The sequence below is a fragment of the Paroedura picta genome, chromosome 8 (genome assembly GCF_049243985.1).
Source record: "Paroedura picta isolate Pp20150507F chromosome 8, Ppicta_v3.0, whole genome shotgun sequence".
Classification (NCBI taxonomy): domain Eukaryota; kingdom Metazoa; phylum Chordata; class Lepidosauria; order Squamata; family Gekkonidae; genus Paroedura; species Paroedura picta.
Genome location: NC_135376.1, coordinates 94,867,729 through 94,883,037, shown reverse-complemented (window position 1 = coordinate 94,883,037; position 15,309 = coordinate 94,867,729). Strand labels below are relative to the sequence as shown.

The window sequence follows — 15,309 nt, the reverse complement described above, 5'->3', positions numbered from 1 at the left end:
GTGGAGAATATATTCAGCATGTGGCATATCTCATTGGAGCAGGACAAACTGATTCTGGTGGCTTCGCTGCTTGTTCTCTGTAAATGTCTGTCTTCTCTTTGCCTAAAGGAAAAATGTGTTTAAGGGGCATAGCACCTTGGTTCTGCTTCTGCTGTGTCTTCCCAAAGGATGTAATGATGGCCACTGGCACAGACAGCTTGAAAAGTGCATTAGACAGATTCACAAAAGATAGGTCTATCAGTGGCTACTAGCCATGGGTGAGTGAAGGGACCTCCGTAAGCCTCTGAATACCAGGGCCATGAGGCAAGCGTGGGGGAAGGACTTTGTGCCTTGTTGTTGGCCCTCCCGAGGAATTGGTAGGCCACTCTGTGAGGCAGGATGCTGGACTAGACAGACCCCTGGTCTGATACAGCAGGGCTCGTCTTATCAGGGGAATTGAAGGCCTTGACCTCAGTGCATTCTTGTTGGCCCTCCAGGAGACTTGTTGGCCACCACGTGAGGCAGGATGTTGGACTGGATGGGCCAGTGGTCTGATCCTGCATGGCTCGTCCGATGTTCTTATTAGGGAATTTCCCAGGATCTATGCTGTGTTGTTGGCCCTTCAGAGAAAATAATTGGCCACTTTGGGAGACAGGATGCTGGACTGGATGGACCACTGGTCGGATCCTGCAGGGTTGTTTTTATGGTCTAATGCGAGCTTCCATGCATTATCTCATTCCCAAATTGAAAATAGACCATATTTGGGAGGCTCTGTAATGAAACAAACAAGGGGATTATGCTGCCCCCCCCTCCAACTGCTGCTGTTCTTCTCTGACACTGTGTGTGTGTGTGTGTGTGAGCAGTATGCTGGTTTGAAAGAAATCCAAAATGTAGATTTAAAAGTATGTGCCACCTCCTTTCATGCAGTTTTCTTCTCCTGTAGTGTTTTCAAACCAGGTTCTTAAAATATCTCACCAACATCTTTACAGCCGGCTCAGTACTGGTTAAGGTAGTTTTTGCTGGTTATAAAAAATATTGAGTTCGTAATTACTTGTTAAGGAAAGCTTGTTCATCAACGCATCACTGATGTAGCTGACAGTTGTCTTCCTACTCTTCAGGGAAGGCTAATATTCATCTATCTGTTCCTGTCTACGCTTGGTTTTTTGGGGGGGGAGGAAAATGTCATTTCAGCAGCTGCATGGAAAACTGTCAGCCCTGGTAGAGAAGATATGTGTCTCCTTTGCATGTGACGTGGTGGTGTGAGGCCATCTTTTTCTTAAGCAAAGAGAGTCGTGGAGTGGTAGTTTAAGGTGCCAGACTAGGATCTGTCCGGAGTGCTGGGTTCAAATCTGCCCCCTGCCATGAAAGCTCACTCGGGATAACCTTGGGCCAGTCACAGTCTCTCTGCCTACTCCAGCCTTTCTCAACCTTTTTACCCTTGAGAAACCCCTGAAATATTCTTCGGTCTTCAAGAAACCCCAGAAGTAGTACAGGAGTGCTGGATATGGCTGGGAAGCAGAGCTGTGGACATGCCTTCCTGGAGCCCCCCCTCCCCCCCAGGCCATTTTGGGAGGGGGCTGGTTCTACAGGAATATTTAACAATTTTTAAAATTATATAAAATTAATTAACTGCCACCCATTCAAGAAACCCACCCAGGGCCATCAAGAAACCCTAGTTCAGAAAGCCTGGCCTAGTCCACTGCAAGTGGAGGAAAGGAGAACGGCGGGAGCTGCTTTTGAGTCCCTCTTGGGAAGAAAGGTGAGGTGTAAAGAAATTAAATACTGCTCTGATCAAGTTGGGGAGCAGCTGAAGGACGATAACGACTGCTGGCCTGCAATTATTAGTTAGGGACCAGAAGCTGGACCCCTCTTGGACATGGGTTGGCCTTGGGCCTGCATCTGAGTCTGTCCCACAGAAGACAAACTTGGGTGGGGCTTGTGGCTCCGCATTTGGAATTCAACCAGGGCCCCCCTGAGCATGGTCAGTGCTAGATTCCTGTTCAGTTGCACCTCAGACATCAGGATTTTCGGGGTATAAACATTTGTCAACATTCAGATGAAGTCGCCTTATTCTGAATCCGAAATCATAAAGAATCCTGAGCAGGCTGAATAAAGGATGATAAATGTAAATAGTAAACCGGTGAAAATAGTCTGTGTTCAAAAAAGGACCCTATACTTCTCCTTAAGCTTTCTGCCATTCTGAAAGCAGGTCCCCCTCGGGAACAGTATTTTGGGAAAGTGGAACTTATGGTTGGTAGGTGTTTTCTATGATAACACCTTTGAGAAATGTGTGTTTACTGCTGGAAATTTACTCCTGGGTCTATTAGACCTCTTATGTGGTCTTTGCCACAGAGGAAAATGTTTTGAAAGCAGGTGTTACCGGGCGATGATTTGGTGATGACAGCAAATAAATTAGAAAAAGGAGAAACAAGAGTCATCTTTTCTTCATTGGCTTATCATTTATATTTGCTGTACTTTATTCAGCCCCTGTCCTTTGTGCTTTCTGTATTTATATTGAACAAGAAGCTTGATTGTTTTTTATACTCAATCAGACCATCGATCCATCAAGGTTGGTCTTAGGGTTGTGTGCCGAATCGGCGGATCTGGGCTGCCGCAGCCAGCGCCTCACTGTGGGGGGGGGGGCGTGGCTGTGCACCCTCCTTCCCTCGCTGTGAGGTGCTGGCTGCGGCAGCCTGGAGTGGCCAATTCGGATGACACGGTGCACAACCCTAGTTGGTGTTGCCTGCTCAAACTGGCAGCAGCTTTCCACGATCTCAGGCAGGCAGGCAAGCTTCTCAGCATAGGTTGTCCACGCCAGGGCCCCTCCCTTCCCACTCCCTCCGGGCCCATCATTGGCCATTTTGGGAGGGTGGGGCAGCTCAGCATGACCATTGAGTCATACCCTGTTTAACAAATTTAAAAAAATGTTTTAAAAATTAATTAGCTCCTGCCTATTCTGGAAACTTTTCCAGAGCCATCAAGAAACCATCAGGGCATCACGAAATCCTGGTTGAGAAAACCTGGGTTAGAGGTAGAAGAGTTTTTCTTTCCTATTCAGATCATGCAGGCTGTTACATCATACTCAGAAGAACGGTCATTTCATAGGCTCGCTTTGATTTGCGCCATTGACATCTGGAGGTCCAGTCCATCCCTTCCAGAATGATGAAAGAGAGGATTATCACATTTGTTTTTTGCTTCTAAGATCATTTTTGGGAATGTGAACTGCCGTGTCCCAGTGGTGTCGCAGTCCATGGAAGCTGACTTCATGGAAGATAGATATTCTGCACATTTTCCCATTGTGTTGTGCATCTGTATGGGAAATAACAAGACAAACCTTACAATCAATGCACCCTGGGCTTTTCCACAGAAAACTTTCAGAGACCCCATGTATTTGCGCCATGATTTTATTCTGTTGTTTGTTAGTGTGTTTAGCTAGCCTGGCCTTTGTGCCCTGGTATACCCCAGATGCTTTTGCTTGACACCCCAAGGTTGATGTCCTGCCCTTATATTTTATGCCTCTCATCCTCACCCTCCTTTCCTTATTGCCCTATAGTTTCCCACACCTTCCTGTTCCTTGAAGCCCAAATGGTTATCACCATGTTTTGACTCCTTTGAACTATGCCTGGTTCAAATTACCAAGGGAGTGGGGGAGCCCCCATATTACTTACCCTATGCTTTGTGAACCAGTTCTGACTATGTCTCCAATGTGTAGATGCTTGCATTTTCTAATAAAGAAGCTATAATTCTTATTTAGAATTTGAAGTCTCTCACATTACCTGTGGCTGTTCCCCTAGCTAAAATGTCAAGAGAAAGATCAGTCAGCATCTATCTTTGAAGGCTAGATTTATGTAGATTAAAATTAGAGTCCTGAGTCAGTAGTTTGTGTTCTGAAGGCGCAACTTCTGTTGCTGGAGGTGTGGCTTAATATTATCCTGGTGATTCCCCCCACCCCCCTCCACTGGTGAGATTGTTTGCAAAGCAGAACATTGTGATGAGTGTGCCTAAGTCATAAGAAGACCTAAACCACCAAGAGCAACAGCATGGGTGTTTGACTCTTGGCAGCTGGATGATTATGTGAAGCTGTAGCATCTTTGCAGCGGCTGGTGGTGGTGGTAGATTTAAAGGGGTGCCCTCCTTGGTAGCAGCAAGGAGCACCAGAAAGCCTAACACAATGTGCTGGTCTGAAGTAGCACAATAAAATGAGAGTCCAGTAGCACCTTTAAGACCAACACAGATTCCAGTAGCACCTTTAAGACCAACACACCCTGGATAAATCTGTGTTGGTCTTAAAGGTGCTACTGGACTCTGATTTTATAACACAATATGTGTGAGAGCTCTGTGTGTGTCATTGTTCCCTCATGATCCTTCTTGGAAGAGAGGCGCTCTGCAGAAATCAGAGGGCAGGTAGATAATCTATAGATGGGCCGTCAATATTGCTGGCTCAGTAGACCCTTTGGATTTGGAACAACAACAAAACATTTGCATCCTCCCTGAATTGGACCGGAATTCCTTTATCGACTTCAAAGGGCTCACAGCGAGCCCCACAAATGTGCTTTGCTGTTTCAACTGAACTCGCAACATCCATCCTTTGAGAACCTTTTTGTTGTGAAGCACATTGCCGAAGAGCAGCGCTTTATCATTTGCAGCTGGCAGATGACTCTGCGAAGGTTTTTGGTGGATGAGGCAGTGACTCAAGCACTGCGGCTTGTTTTCATATACAAGTAATAATTGGCAAGTTTGTCTGAGATGTTCCCATAAAGATTAATGAAGGATAATAGTCCTTACGGACAGAATTAGGCGTTCTGCCTCCTCTGCAAAAATGGAAAAATAAGGCGTAAATATGGAAACTTGATAGATTATCCCTTGGGGCTAAAACTTTTTGGGTTTGGGAACGTGGAACTTAATGTTCCTGATTGAATCAGATAGCCACCAGGCAGCTAAACAAAGGGGCCATCTTGAAGTCTGGGAAAGGTTTAAGAGGGTCAGAAAACTCCACACATGGGAAGAATGTGTGAAGTTAGGTCGTTTACCACAAGAAGGCAATGATTTGTCTGGAATATTAATAAGCTGCTTGGCTTTTATACGTAGTATAAGGCAGCGGTTCCCAACCCCTGGTCCCGAGACCGGTACCGGTCCGCAGATCAGTCAGTACCGGGCCACGGCTCCTCCTCCTCCCCGGCTGCTGCCTCGGGGGCTGCCCTGCCACTCTGCTGCTGGCTCACCTTTGGTGCTCTCCAGCAGTCGCCATGGCTGGGGCTCCCCCTCTGCATGGCACTGCATAACTGCTGCTGGCAGCATCCCCAGCGGGCGGCGGGAAGTCAGGGGCACCGGTGGGAAAGCAAGTGGAGCAGGGGCTCAGGCGGCGACGTCCCTTGGCAAAAGACTACTCCCCCCTCCCTGGGCCTCAGTAAAATTGTCAAGCATTGACTGGTCCCCGGTGATAAAAAGGTTCGGGACCACTGGTATAAGGTGCTGTTTATTTAAGTACCGTTTGGAATGTATCTTGTACTCTGTGAGAGCAGATCTGGGAATCTATGGTTTAAATCCCAGGTTTAAATGCCCTTTGACCTTTTCTAAAACGTCCCACTGGCTCCCTGTTGTACCCTTTTAAAAGGAACTTCAGGTTTTCAAAACCCATTTTGTGATTGTGTGTTTCCCTGTTAAATACTGTTGTCAGCTCTTCTGCCGTCCTTCCTGTGGGGGTCATGAAGCTGAGTGGAGGCCAAAAGGGTGTTTGGTCACGGTCGCAAGAAGGAACTAATGCTTGAAGGATTTCTTCAAGGGAAACATACTGGGTTCTTTGGCTGGTTTTTGGCTTGCTGTTGTAAAGAAACCATGCCCCGCCTGTTCCTCTTTGTCCTACCCACAGGAGATATTTGAAGCAGCTATTTCATTAGTAACAGTGCTCGGCCTGTGGAGTTTTAAAAAAAAATTTCCATTCTAAACAAGAACCGAATAGTTCTGAAGGACGTGCTGCTACCATTTCAACCTTCAGGAGAACCTCCTTGTGGTGTTAAACAGAAAATCTTTACTGTCTGTTCAGAATTCAGATCCATGCGCCATGTTCCCCACATCGTTGGGATAAAGTGAACAAATAGATATGGCCTTTTTGCCTCAGTGGTTGCTGAATTGCCGTCTCTGTGCCTGTTGTTGATCACATCATACATTTCACTCAGGCTGAGTCTGCTCAGGTGGAAAATGCCGGGAGGGCCCGCACATGGGAGTGGGGCTAAGCCCTGCTTCCACTCGATGTGGCTGCCAGGGCAGCCCCCTCCAGGGCCTGATGCACATGAGGCTGCCGTTTCCCCTCTTTAAGCACTCCGGGGGCCAGCAGGGCATAGCTCAGCAGAAGTCCATGTGTCCTATGGAGGCCCGAAGGCAGCAAAAAATGGCCCACTCAGCTCCGTTCCACTTTGTGGTGCCGGGAGGCCAAATGGGTTTTTTTTTTTTTTTTTTTTTTTTTGCAGGAAGGTGGGAATGCATGAGAACACCTTGCCATCATCATTCACACACACACACACACACACACACACACACACACGACAGAACTGGTTCACCACTGCTGCGTCCCCCACCGGGACACATTTCAGTGGTGGACCGGGCCCACCACCCAAATGTGTCTGCGATGGTGACACAAGAAGTGACGGAGCGTGTTGTTCTGCTACCATATACCAGCAGTGCCCCAGAATGGCGCCCCTGATGCAGAATCACCCTCAGTGACACACCTGGAATTAAGCACTTATAAAGGCTGGTACAGGTAAATGTCCTCTGGGGTAAATGTCCTCATTTTGGCTAAGCTCCTGCTCACTGTAGCCTAATTTGTGCAAGTGTTGTCGTTGTCTCATGAGTTAGATAGATAAGTCACAGTACAGACCTTTGGCCAGATAAGATTTGTCAACAAATCCAAGTGCAGAATATTTCAGGATATCAGATGAAATACAAACTTTTTGCAGCATGTAAAAAATAAGTTTAATAGTTTTGAGATTTTACAGCTAAATAAAATGCAAATAAGGTTAAAAACTTGACATGTATATGAAAATTAAAAGTAAACATTTTTTCAAAAATATTTATTTATTCTCCTCTGTCACCTTTTGTAGGTCCTTAGGTGGGCATTTTGAACATTGTATGTTTGGGTGCAATATTTGACAATGCCATGGGGGATAACATTCACATTTTGCACTACTTAGAGCAGGAATATCCAGTGTAGTGCCTGTGGGCACTGTGGGACCCCCAACACATTTCCCAGTACCCACCAAGCAGTTTTAGAAAGTGGGCAAGGTTAGGTGGGTTTGCTCCCCTGCAGGGCATCTGATTGATTGCTTTTGCACATTTTTAAAAACAGTGCTTTATTAACTGTGTAACTGATGTTAGTTGGGGCAGCCATTATTATTATCATTATCATTATCATTATCATTATCATTATCATTATCATTATTATTATCATTATTATTATTATTATTATTATTATTATTATTATTATTATTGAAAAAACCCTGGGGTTATTTGGCAGCCCTGGCAGGATTTTCTGAATTGGTGGTTTTTATTTATTTATATTTTAAAATTAGTTAAACATTTATCATGATATGAACATACACGGTCATGTTGACTTGCCCACTCCTCCCAAAATGACCAGTGATGGGCCTGGCGGGGGTGGGAAGGGCAGGGGCCTTGTGGGTGTGAATACAGCCGTGCTTTCCAACCCTATTCTGCATTATCATGCCACTTCTGTAGTTTCTCAAAGCCTGAAGAATGTTTCAGGGGGTTCTCCATTGTAAAAAAGCTGAGAAAGGTTGCTTTAGAGCAGTGGTCCCCAACCCCCGGTCCGGGGACCGGTACCAGTCCGTGGATCAGCCGGTACCGGGCCGCAGCTCCTCCTCATCCTCCTGCCTCAGGGGCTGCCCTGCCACTCTGCCGCCGGTTCACCTTTGGTGCTCTCCGGCGGCTACCATGGCTGGGGCTCCCCTATGGCGTGGCACTGCGCAGCTGCTGCTGGCAGCGCCCCCCAGCAGGCAGCGGGAAGTCAGGGGCACCAGCAGGAAAGCAAGCAGAGCAGGGGCTCAGCTGGCGGCGGTGACTCCCCCCCCCCCGGGCCTCAGTAAAATTGTCAAGCATTGACCGGTCCCCAGTGATAAAAAGGTTGGGGACCACTGTTTTAGAGGGTAGCCATGTTAGTCCTCAGTAGAAGAGCCCAATTTGAGTCCAGCAGCAGCCCAACAAGATTTTGAGGGTATGAATTTACAAGGATCAAAGCTCCCTTTGTCAGTCCCGTCCCTGCTGGTCTTGCAGGATCACCACCGAACAACATAGAGCAGACTAACAGAATCTACTGACAGAGTTCTAATGTAAACCCTGCAGGGGAACATTGAATACTGGCCCACACGATCTTTCCCCCTATATAAATCACAATATGTAGGTAACAGTGGGAGAGGAAGCTGTAGGAACCTACAAAGAGGATGGGTAGTTTCACTCTCTGCCATCAGCCACAGAGGTGGGCCAGCACTGCAGTCCTTTGGTGTGCCAGGTCACTCCATGACTGATGGCTGTCTGCATTATTGCTATGGACCACACTGCTGTTACGATGTCCTCAGATCTTCAGGACTGGTTGTTGTTGTTGGGATAGGACTGGTGTTTCTTCTTTTTCCAGTGTCTTTTGCTGTTTTCCCTACTGTCTGCTCCCTGGCCCACCCACCTACCCCGTAACTTTCCTCATGTCCTGGTTTTTGCTTCAGTGCTCTCCTGCAATGGATCCTTCCTTCCTTCCTTCCTTCCTTCCTTCCTTCCTTCCTTCCTTCCTTCCTTCCTTCCTTCCTTCCTTCCTTCCTTCCTTCCTTCCTTCCTTCCTTCCTTCCTTCCTTCCTGCTGTTCCACCTGCTTGTAGTCTTGTGGCCACTGGGGTCATGGTGCAGGGCTCTTCAGGTTGGAAGTCACTTCCAGAACTTGTAGTTCCCCATGGCTTTTTCTTCTGATGGGGGGGGGACCACCAGAGTCTAGTGCAAATTAAAATCTTTTTTTTAAAAATTCTGAATCCTTCTTAACTTATTTATATATTTAAAAACACCTAGTTGTGTTTTCCTGAAATGACAGAACAGAATTCTGTCAGCTGGTTATGGGGAGGGGAAGCTGTTTTATATTAGCTTCAGACATTTCCCTAAGAAGGAAACGGTTGATGCTTAACACAGTAGCAAGAACTGAAGCTGCAAGAACCTTTCCCTGTCCTGGACCAGCAGCACAAAAAAAATTAAATCAGTAATTTATCATGTCTGTGTTTTGGGGGGATATTATGGCTTGCCTTCCTGTGCATTCCAGATGCTAATTGCATATACTTTTCATTTAATTCTAGGCTCTTCCTTAATTTTGCTGATTCAGCTAGTGAAGAAGGGGGAGAGAGAGGCGCAGTCACTAAGTGCTGGAGGAGAATATCTCCGTGACATCACTGATGGTTCTTGTGGCCCATAGAAATGGGCGAGAGCAGCGGCCAGCCCTGACGGCAAGGAAACCCAGAAGCTGAGATTGTCTTCTTCTTTGCACTTGATATGTCTCAGAATTTGATGACACATTTTCATCTGGCTGCTTTTGGAAAATGAAGGTATTATGAGTCTGTCCTAACTCCATGCTTTTGTGCGTAGACAAAGTGCCCTGGACATAATGGAGGCTGCACCTGACAGCTTAGACGGTAGCGACACACAGTAATGGAAGATGTAATAACCTTGGGGTTGGGGCTCTCAACAGTATTGCTTGAACGAGACAAGATTTTGGGGGGGAGGGAATGGCTTGTCCAGAAATGAGTGCATTTGGACCCTGGAGAAAACAGCTTTGAATCCTGTTTGCAACCATGCCTCCTTGCGAGTAATACAAGCAAGATATGACCAAAAATACCAGCTGCTTAGTCGGAAGACAACGAACGGGCTCTGAGAATGCCCAGAAGGGGTTTCCTGTTTCAAGCCAGAACTCGATGGCTATTGGTTGGTCTTGCTTTATTCTTGAGTTTGTTGCTCTTCATGTACCTTCTGGAGTGCGCCCCACAAACAGATGGTAACGGATCCCTTCCGGGCATCGTAGGGGAGAATTTTGGCAAAGAGCACTACCAAGCCCTTCTGCAGGAGCAAGAGGAGCATTACCAAACCAGGGCAATGAGCCTCAAGCGCCAGATTGCCCAGTTGAAGCAGGAGCTACAGGAGATGAGTGAGAAGTTAAAGTTATTGCAGGAGAAGAAAAGCCCAAAAGTCAGCAGCATGGGCTACCCGGCCACCAAAGAGCAGGCGCCCAACGATCTCCTGGAATATTTGCATTCTCAGATAGATAAAGCGGAAGTGAGCATGGGGGCCAAGCTGCCTAGCGAGTATGGAGTCATTCCCTTTGAAAGCTTCACCGCTATGAAGGTGTTCCAGCTGGAGATGGGACTGACGCGGCACCCGGAGGAGAAGCCCGTCCGAAAAGATAAGCGAGATGAGCTGGTGGAAGTGATTGAGGCTGGCCTCGAGGTAATCAATAATCCAGATGAAGAAGACGGGCAAGATGAAGATGACGGGATAGGGGAGAGACAGCTTTACAGTGAAAATGACTTCGTAGAAGGTACTCCATATAAAACTGTTTAGATCTCTAGCACAAAATAAATCAGCCTCCCTTGGGAGAATAGGATACCCTGGAACAGGTTGCTTTAGTGGTTGTGAAATTAAAAATTGTCAAAAATTGTGAAGGGCTTTAAAGGTCCTAGCCAGTATCTTGAAGATTTGGCTTTTAGTATTAGTATTCTGCAGAAGTTACCTATGGCTTACAGCTATGTATGGGGGGCCTGGGAAGGAGGGCAGTGGCAAAATAAGCTTCCCTCGGACTTGATCTCTCCCCTGGTTTCAAAGCATCTAGCTGGCCTATATCAGTATTATCCTATATCTCAGGGATAGTCAACCTGTGGTCCTCCAGATGTCCATGGACTACATTTCCCATGAGCCCCTGCCAGCAAATGCTGGCAGGGGCTCATGGGAATTGCAGTCCATGGACATCTGGAGGACCACAGGTTGACTACACCTGCTATAACTTATTTGGTGGCGCATTTTACCAATCAAGTATATTATTCTCCTCATTTGATATTTGGTCTCTTGCTTCATAATCATCTTTTCCTTGAACAAAACAGGTGTCTTGTGTGGGAGATGTTTTTCTGCTGAGTAGATGCTCCAGTGTTATGAAGGCCATCCTACCCCATCTTCTGTCTTGGCCTTCCTCTGTCCATATATAACTGGGACATTTAGAGTGCAGAGCTCTACTCGAAGGGCCACAAGTTGAGGAGGCCAGTCGTAGTGAGGTTTTATGATATTCTTAGCAACCCTTTTTAATGCAGTGGAGTGGAACATATTTTACAATCCTGAACTAGGCATACTGGGCACTTTCTATTCCAGTTTTTGAAGTTAGTACATAATAGGCCATAATCCTGTTTGACCCCAAATCTTTCTCTCTCGCTCTCTCGTTCGCTCTTGCTCTTTTGCTTTCTTTTTTTCTCTCTCTCTCTCTCTCTCCTGTGCTTTCTTTCTCTTTCTTGTTTCTCTTTCTCACTCTCTTGCTTTCTCTCTTTTGCTTTCTCTCGCTCTTTCTCGTTTGCTTTCTCTTTCTCTCTTGCCCTTTTGCTTTCTATTATCTCTCTCTCTTTCTCTCCCCCCCCTCTCTCTCCTGTGCTTTCTTTCTCTTGTTTCTCTCCCCCCCCCAATCTGTGTTCTCGAAAGTCCCTCATAACATTTAGCAATGAGTTCCAAGATGGGTTGTCCAGTATTGTCTAGAGACGGTGACTTTCACCGTAACGCATCACAGTGATAAGTAATGCTGGGTGTCTGTGTGGGTGTTACATTTATTGTGCCTGCGATATCCTTAATGGTATGCACATTTGAAATTAGCTGTTCCAAGACAGTCAAGCATTTCATTGACTTGGTTTGTTCTTCCCTTCACAGCACACTGACTCTATTGTGCATAATGTATGCGAAGTACTTTGAATACATGCAAAGTGTATGTAAGTCCAAAGTGCTGTTGGCAGTGTAATTCCCCAGAGAACAATGCTTGCAGAAATGATCACAATTTTTCTGTGGCCTAGCCAATGTCCTCATACTCAAAGAAAATCCTGAATTCTTGCGTAGCAAGAACTCATTGGGAAGGGCTAGCTGCTGGCCACAGCAATGTAACTAAAGATGTAACATTTTCAGAAATGCTAAAACCATTGGAAGAAAAACGTGGGCTCTCCCTTCCCCTAAGGACATTTGGGGGAAAGTTGAAACACAAATGCAGGGCTTTCTTACCTACGTGGCTGCTTCAACAAGGGGTCTTATTCCTGAATGGAAACCAGGAAGCTCCTGCATTAAAGGGGAGCAGCCACAGGGCATCTGACTTCATTCCTGGCTCAATGGTTGTGGTTCCTGGAGTTTTCCACTTTAAGCAGGAGTTTTTTTTAAAGGCCTGTTATTCTTTGGTTTAAAATGGAATCTGTGGAGCATCTGTGAGTGAGCATCTGCCTTGGAGCATAGCAGCTCTGCCCTCCAAAGGGGTTCCCCTCCCTCTTCCCCCCAAGCTGCACCATAGGGCCCCATGTGACTCAGAAGAGAAGATGGAAACGAAGGCAAGAGGGTATGCTGGAGGACAGAACACATGGGAAGCTGCCTTATACAGGCATACTAGGGCTGGCAGCATATAGAATCAGAGAGAGAGAGAGAGAGAGAGAAAGCAAAAGAACGAGAGAGAAAGAGAAAGGGAAGGAAAAGGAGAAACAGAGAGAGAGAGAAAGCAAAAGAGCAAGAGAGAAAGAGAAGGAAAGAGAAAAAGAAAGCAAGAGAGAGATTTTGGGTCAAAGCATGATTCTGGCCCATTATGTACTAACTTCAAAAGTGTGCATGTTATCTGTATCTTTTTCCTGTTTCCTGTAAACTGCCTTGAGCCTTCGGGAGGGCGGTATATAAATATAAATAAATAAATAAAAATAGGAGGTACCTCCAGGGTCATCTAGTCCAGTGGTCCCCAACCCCTGGGCCAGAGACTGGTACTGGCCCGTGGATCAGTCAGTACCGGCCCTCGGCTCCTCCCCGTCCTCCTCCCTGGCTGCTGCCTCGGGGGCTGCCCTGCCACTCTGCCGCCGGCTCACCTGTGGTGCTCCCCAGTGGCCGCTATGGCTGGGGCTCCCCCTCGGAGTGGCAGCTGCTGCTGGCAGTGCCACCCCCAGCGGGCAGCGGGAAGTCAAGGACGCTGGCAGGAAAGCAAGTGGAGCAGGGGCTAAGGCGGCGGCGACGTCCCTTGGCAAAAGACTACCCCCCCCCCCCCCCGGGCCTCAGTAAAATTGTCAAGCGTTGACTGGTCCCTGGTGATAAAAAGGTTGGGGACCACTGATCTAGTCCCTGCAGAATGCAGGAATGCAGAATGTAGGAAATTCACAACCACCTGTCCATCCACAGTGACCCCAATTCTATGCCAAGATGATGTCCCTCCTACCCCCGAAAACTGAATCCCTGGCCAGTCTGGCCTGGAAGAAATTTGCCTCCTGAACCCAAAGTGGCGATTGGCGTTTTCCTGGGCATGCAAGAAAGGCCCACAAGAGCCAAGCTCCAACACACTCCCTTCCTGCCCACCCACTCACAACCTGTCTAAGTTTGCAGGATCAGCATTTCGGTCAGATGGCTAGCTGGCCTCTGCTTTAAAACTTCCCAAGAAGGAGAACCCACCACCTCCCACGGAAACCATTCTGCTGTCACGATATCAAGTTAGACTGTGTGGCATTGACAACACTGAAGTCCTTCGTCAGCATATTAGCTTGTTAATTTAAATGGTCCTCATTTCCTTGAAAATAGACTCCAGATTGTCTTATATAAAACGTCTTCATTCTGCATGTTTTGACTAAGTTCAATCTTGCCTTAAGCACTTTACTCATTCCTGAAATTTCCAATTTCTCCATTGGTGGAAAAATTGGGAGAGGGGGGCAGGCTTGGAATAATATGCATGCTTTAAATGCTTCCAGTTTATTTTTCTGGGCCTTCTCATCTCTCAGTTATAACATGGCTTTCTTTGGAAAGAGCTTAGTGGGGACCTAGCGTGGTGTTGTGATTAAGGGTTGTGATCTCCAATCGGGCAAACCGGGTTTGATTCCCTGCTTCTCCGCATGCAGCCAGCTGGGAGACTTTGGGTTTGTCACAGTCCTGTTAGAGCTGTTCTCGCAGAACAGTTCTATCAGGGCCCTTTCAGCCCCACCTATCTGCTGTGGGGAGAGGAAGAAGAAGAGTTGTTTCTTAGATGCCACCTTTCTCTACCCAGAGGAGTCTCAAAGCAGCTCACGTTCACCTTCCCTTTCCTCTCCCCACAACAGACACCCTGTGGGGTGGGTGAGGCTGAGAGAGCCCTGATATCACTGCTCAGTCAGAACAGCTTTATCAGTGCCGTGGCAATCCCAAGGTCACCCAGCTGGCTGCATGTGGGGGAGCGCAGAATCGAACCCGGCATGCCAGATGAGAAGTCCGCACTCCTAACCACTGCACCAAACTGGCTCTCATGTACACCAGGGAAGGCAATTGCAAGCCACTTAGAAATGCCTTCGGGAAGTGAAAAACAGGTATAAAAACCAATTCTTCTTCATGAATAAACAGCACGGAAGAAATAACTGATATGAATTTGGTCAGAGTGAAGCAACCCTGACACCTGATGACTAAACCTCTCCTTCCCTAATATTTTGTTCCTGTTAACGGTTTGAACACCTTGCACATCTGGTCACTGCTTAGAATTGTAACCCACTTGGGGTACCCCCCCTCCCCCCCCAATTCAGCAGCCTTACAGAATATTCTTCACTGGATTGTCTTGAGACTCTCCCCACTCCCTTGATTCGGTTAAGAGTCCAGTGGCACCATTAAGCCCACAGAAGTTTCACTCGGGGTATGAGAAGTGTGCGTGCACAAGAAAGCTGATGCCCAGAATAAAACTCTGTTGGTGTTCAAGATGCTCCCAGACTCAAACTTGTTCAGCTGCTTCAGACCAACACAGCTCCCCCCCCCCCCAATCTAGTTACTGGCTGTAAGTAGTTAAGCAACACGATGGACAGCCAAAGTGACCAACAAGACAGTTTTAGGGAGGAGCAAACCAACTATGTCATTAGAAGGCGAGATATTCTGGCTAAAGCTCACTTACTTTGGACACATCATGCGATCAAACTGGCTAGAAAAATCATTAATGCTCGGCATGGTCAGCATCAAAAGGAAATGTGGTCGCCAAAGGATCCGCTGGCTCGACATGATCAAAGCCGATACAGGGATGACCATGAACCTAAAAGAAGTAGTCAGAGACAGGGGTGCATAGTGAAGACTTTCCCATAGAATTGCC

General features: G+C 47.0%; 1 protein-coding gene across 1 annotated transcript in view; it reads left to right on the top strand.

Annotated features, from left to right (window-relative positions):
• The window catches only part of CSGALNACT2 (chondroitin sulfate N-acetylgalactosaminyltransferase 2), a 44,980-nt gene that overhangs the window by 5,570 nt on the left and 24,101 nt on the right, over positions 1-15,309 (top strand). Inside the window, exon 2 of the mRNA XM_077350865.1 lies at positions 9,320-10,551. Coding sequence (XP_077206980.1) covers positions 9,894-10,551 — 658 coding nt within the window. The 5' untranslated portion in view covers positions 9,320-9,893. The remainder of the gene's footprint in view (positions 1-9,319; positions 10,552-15,309) is intronic.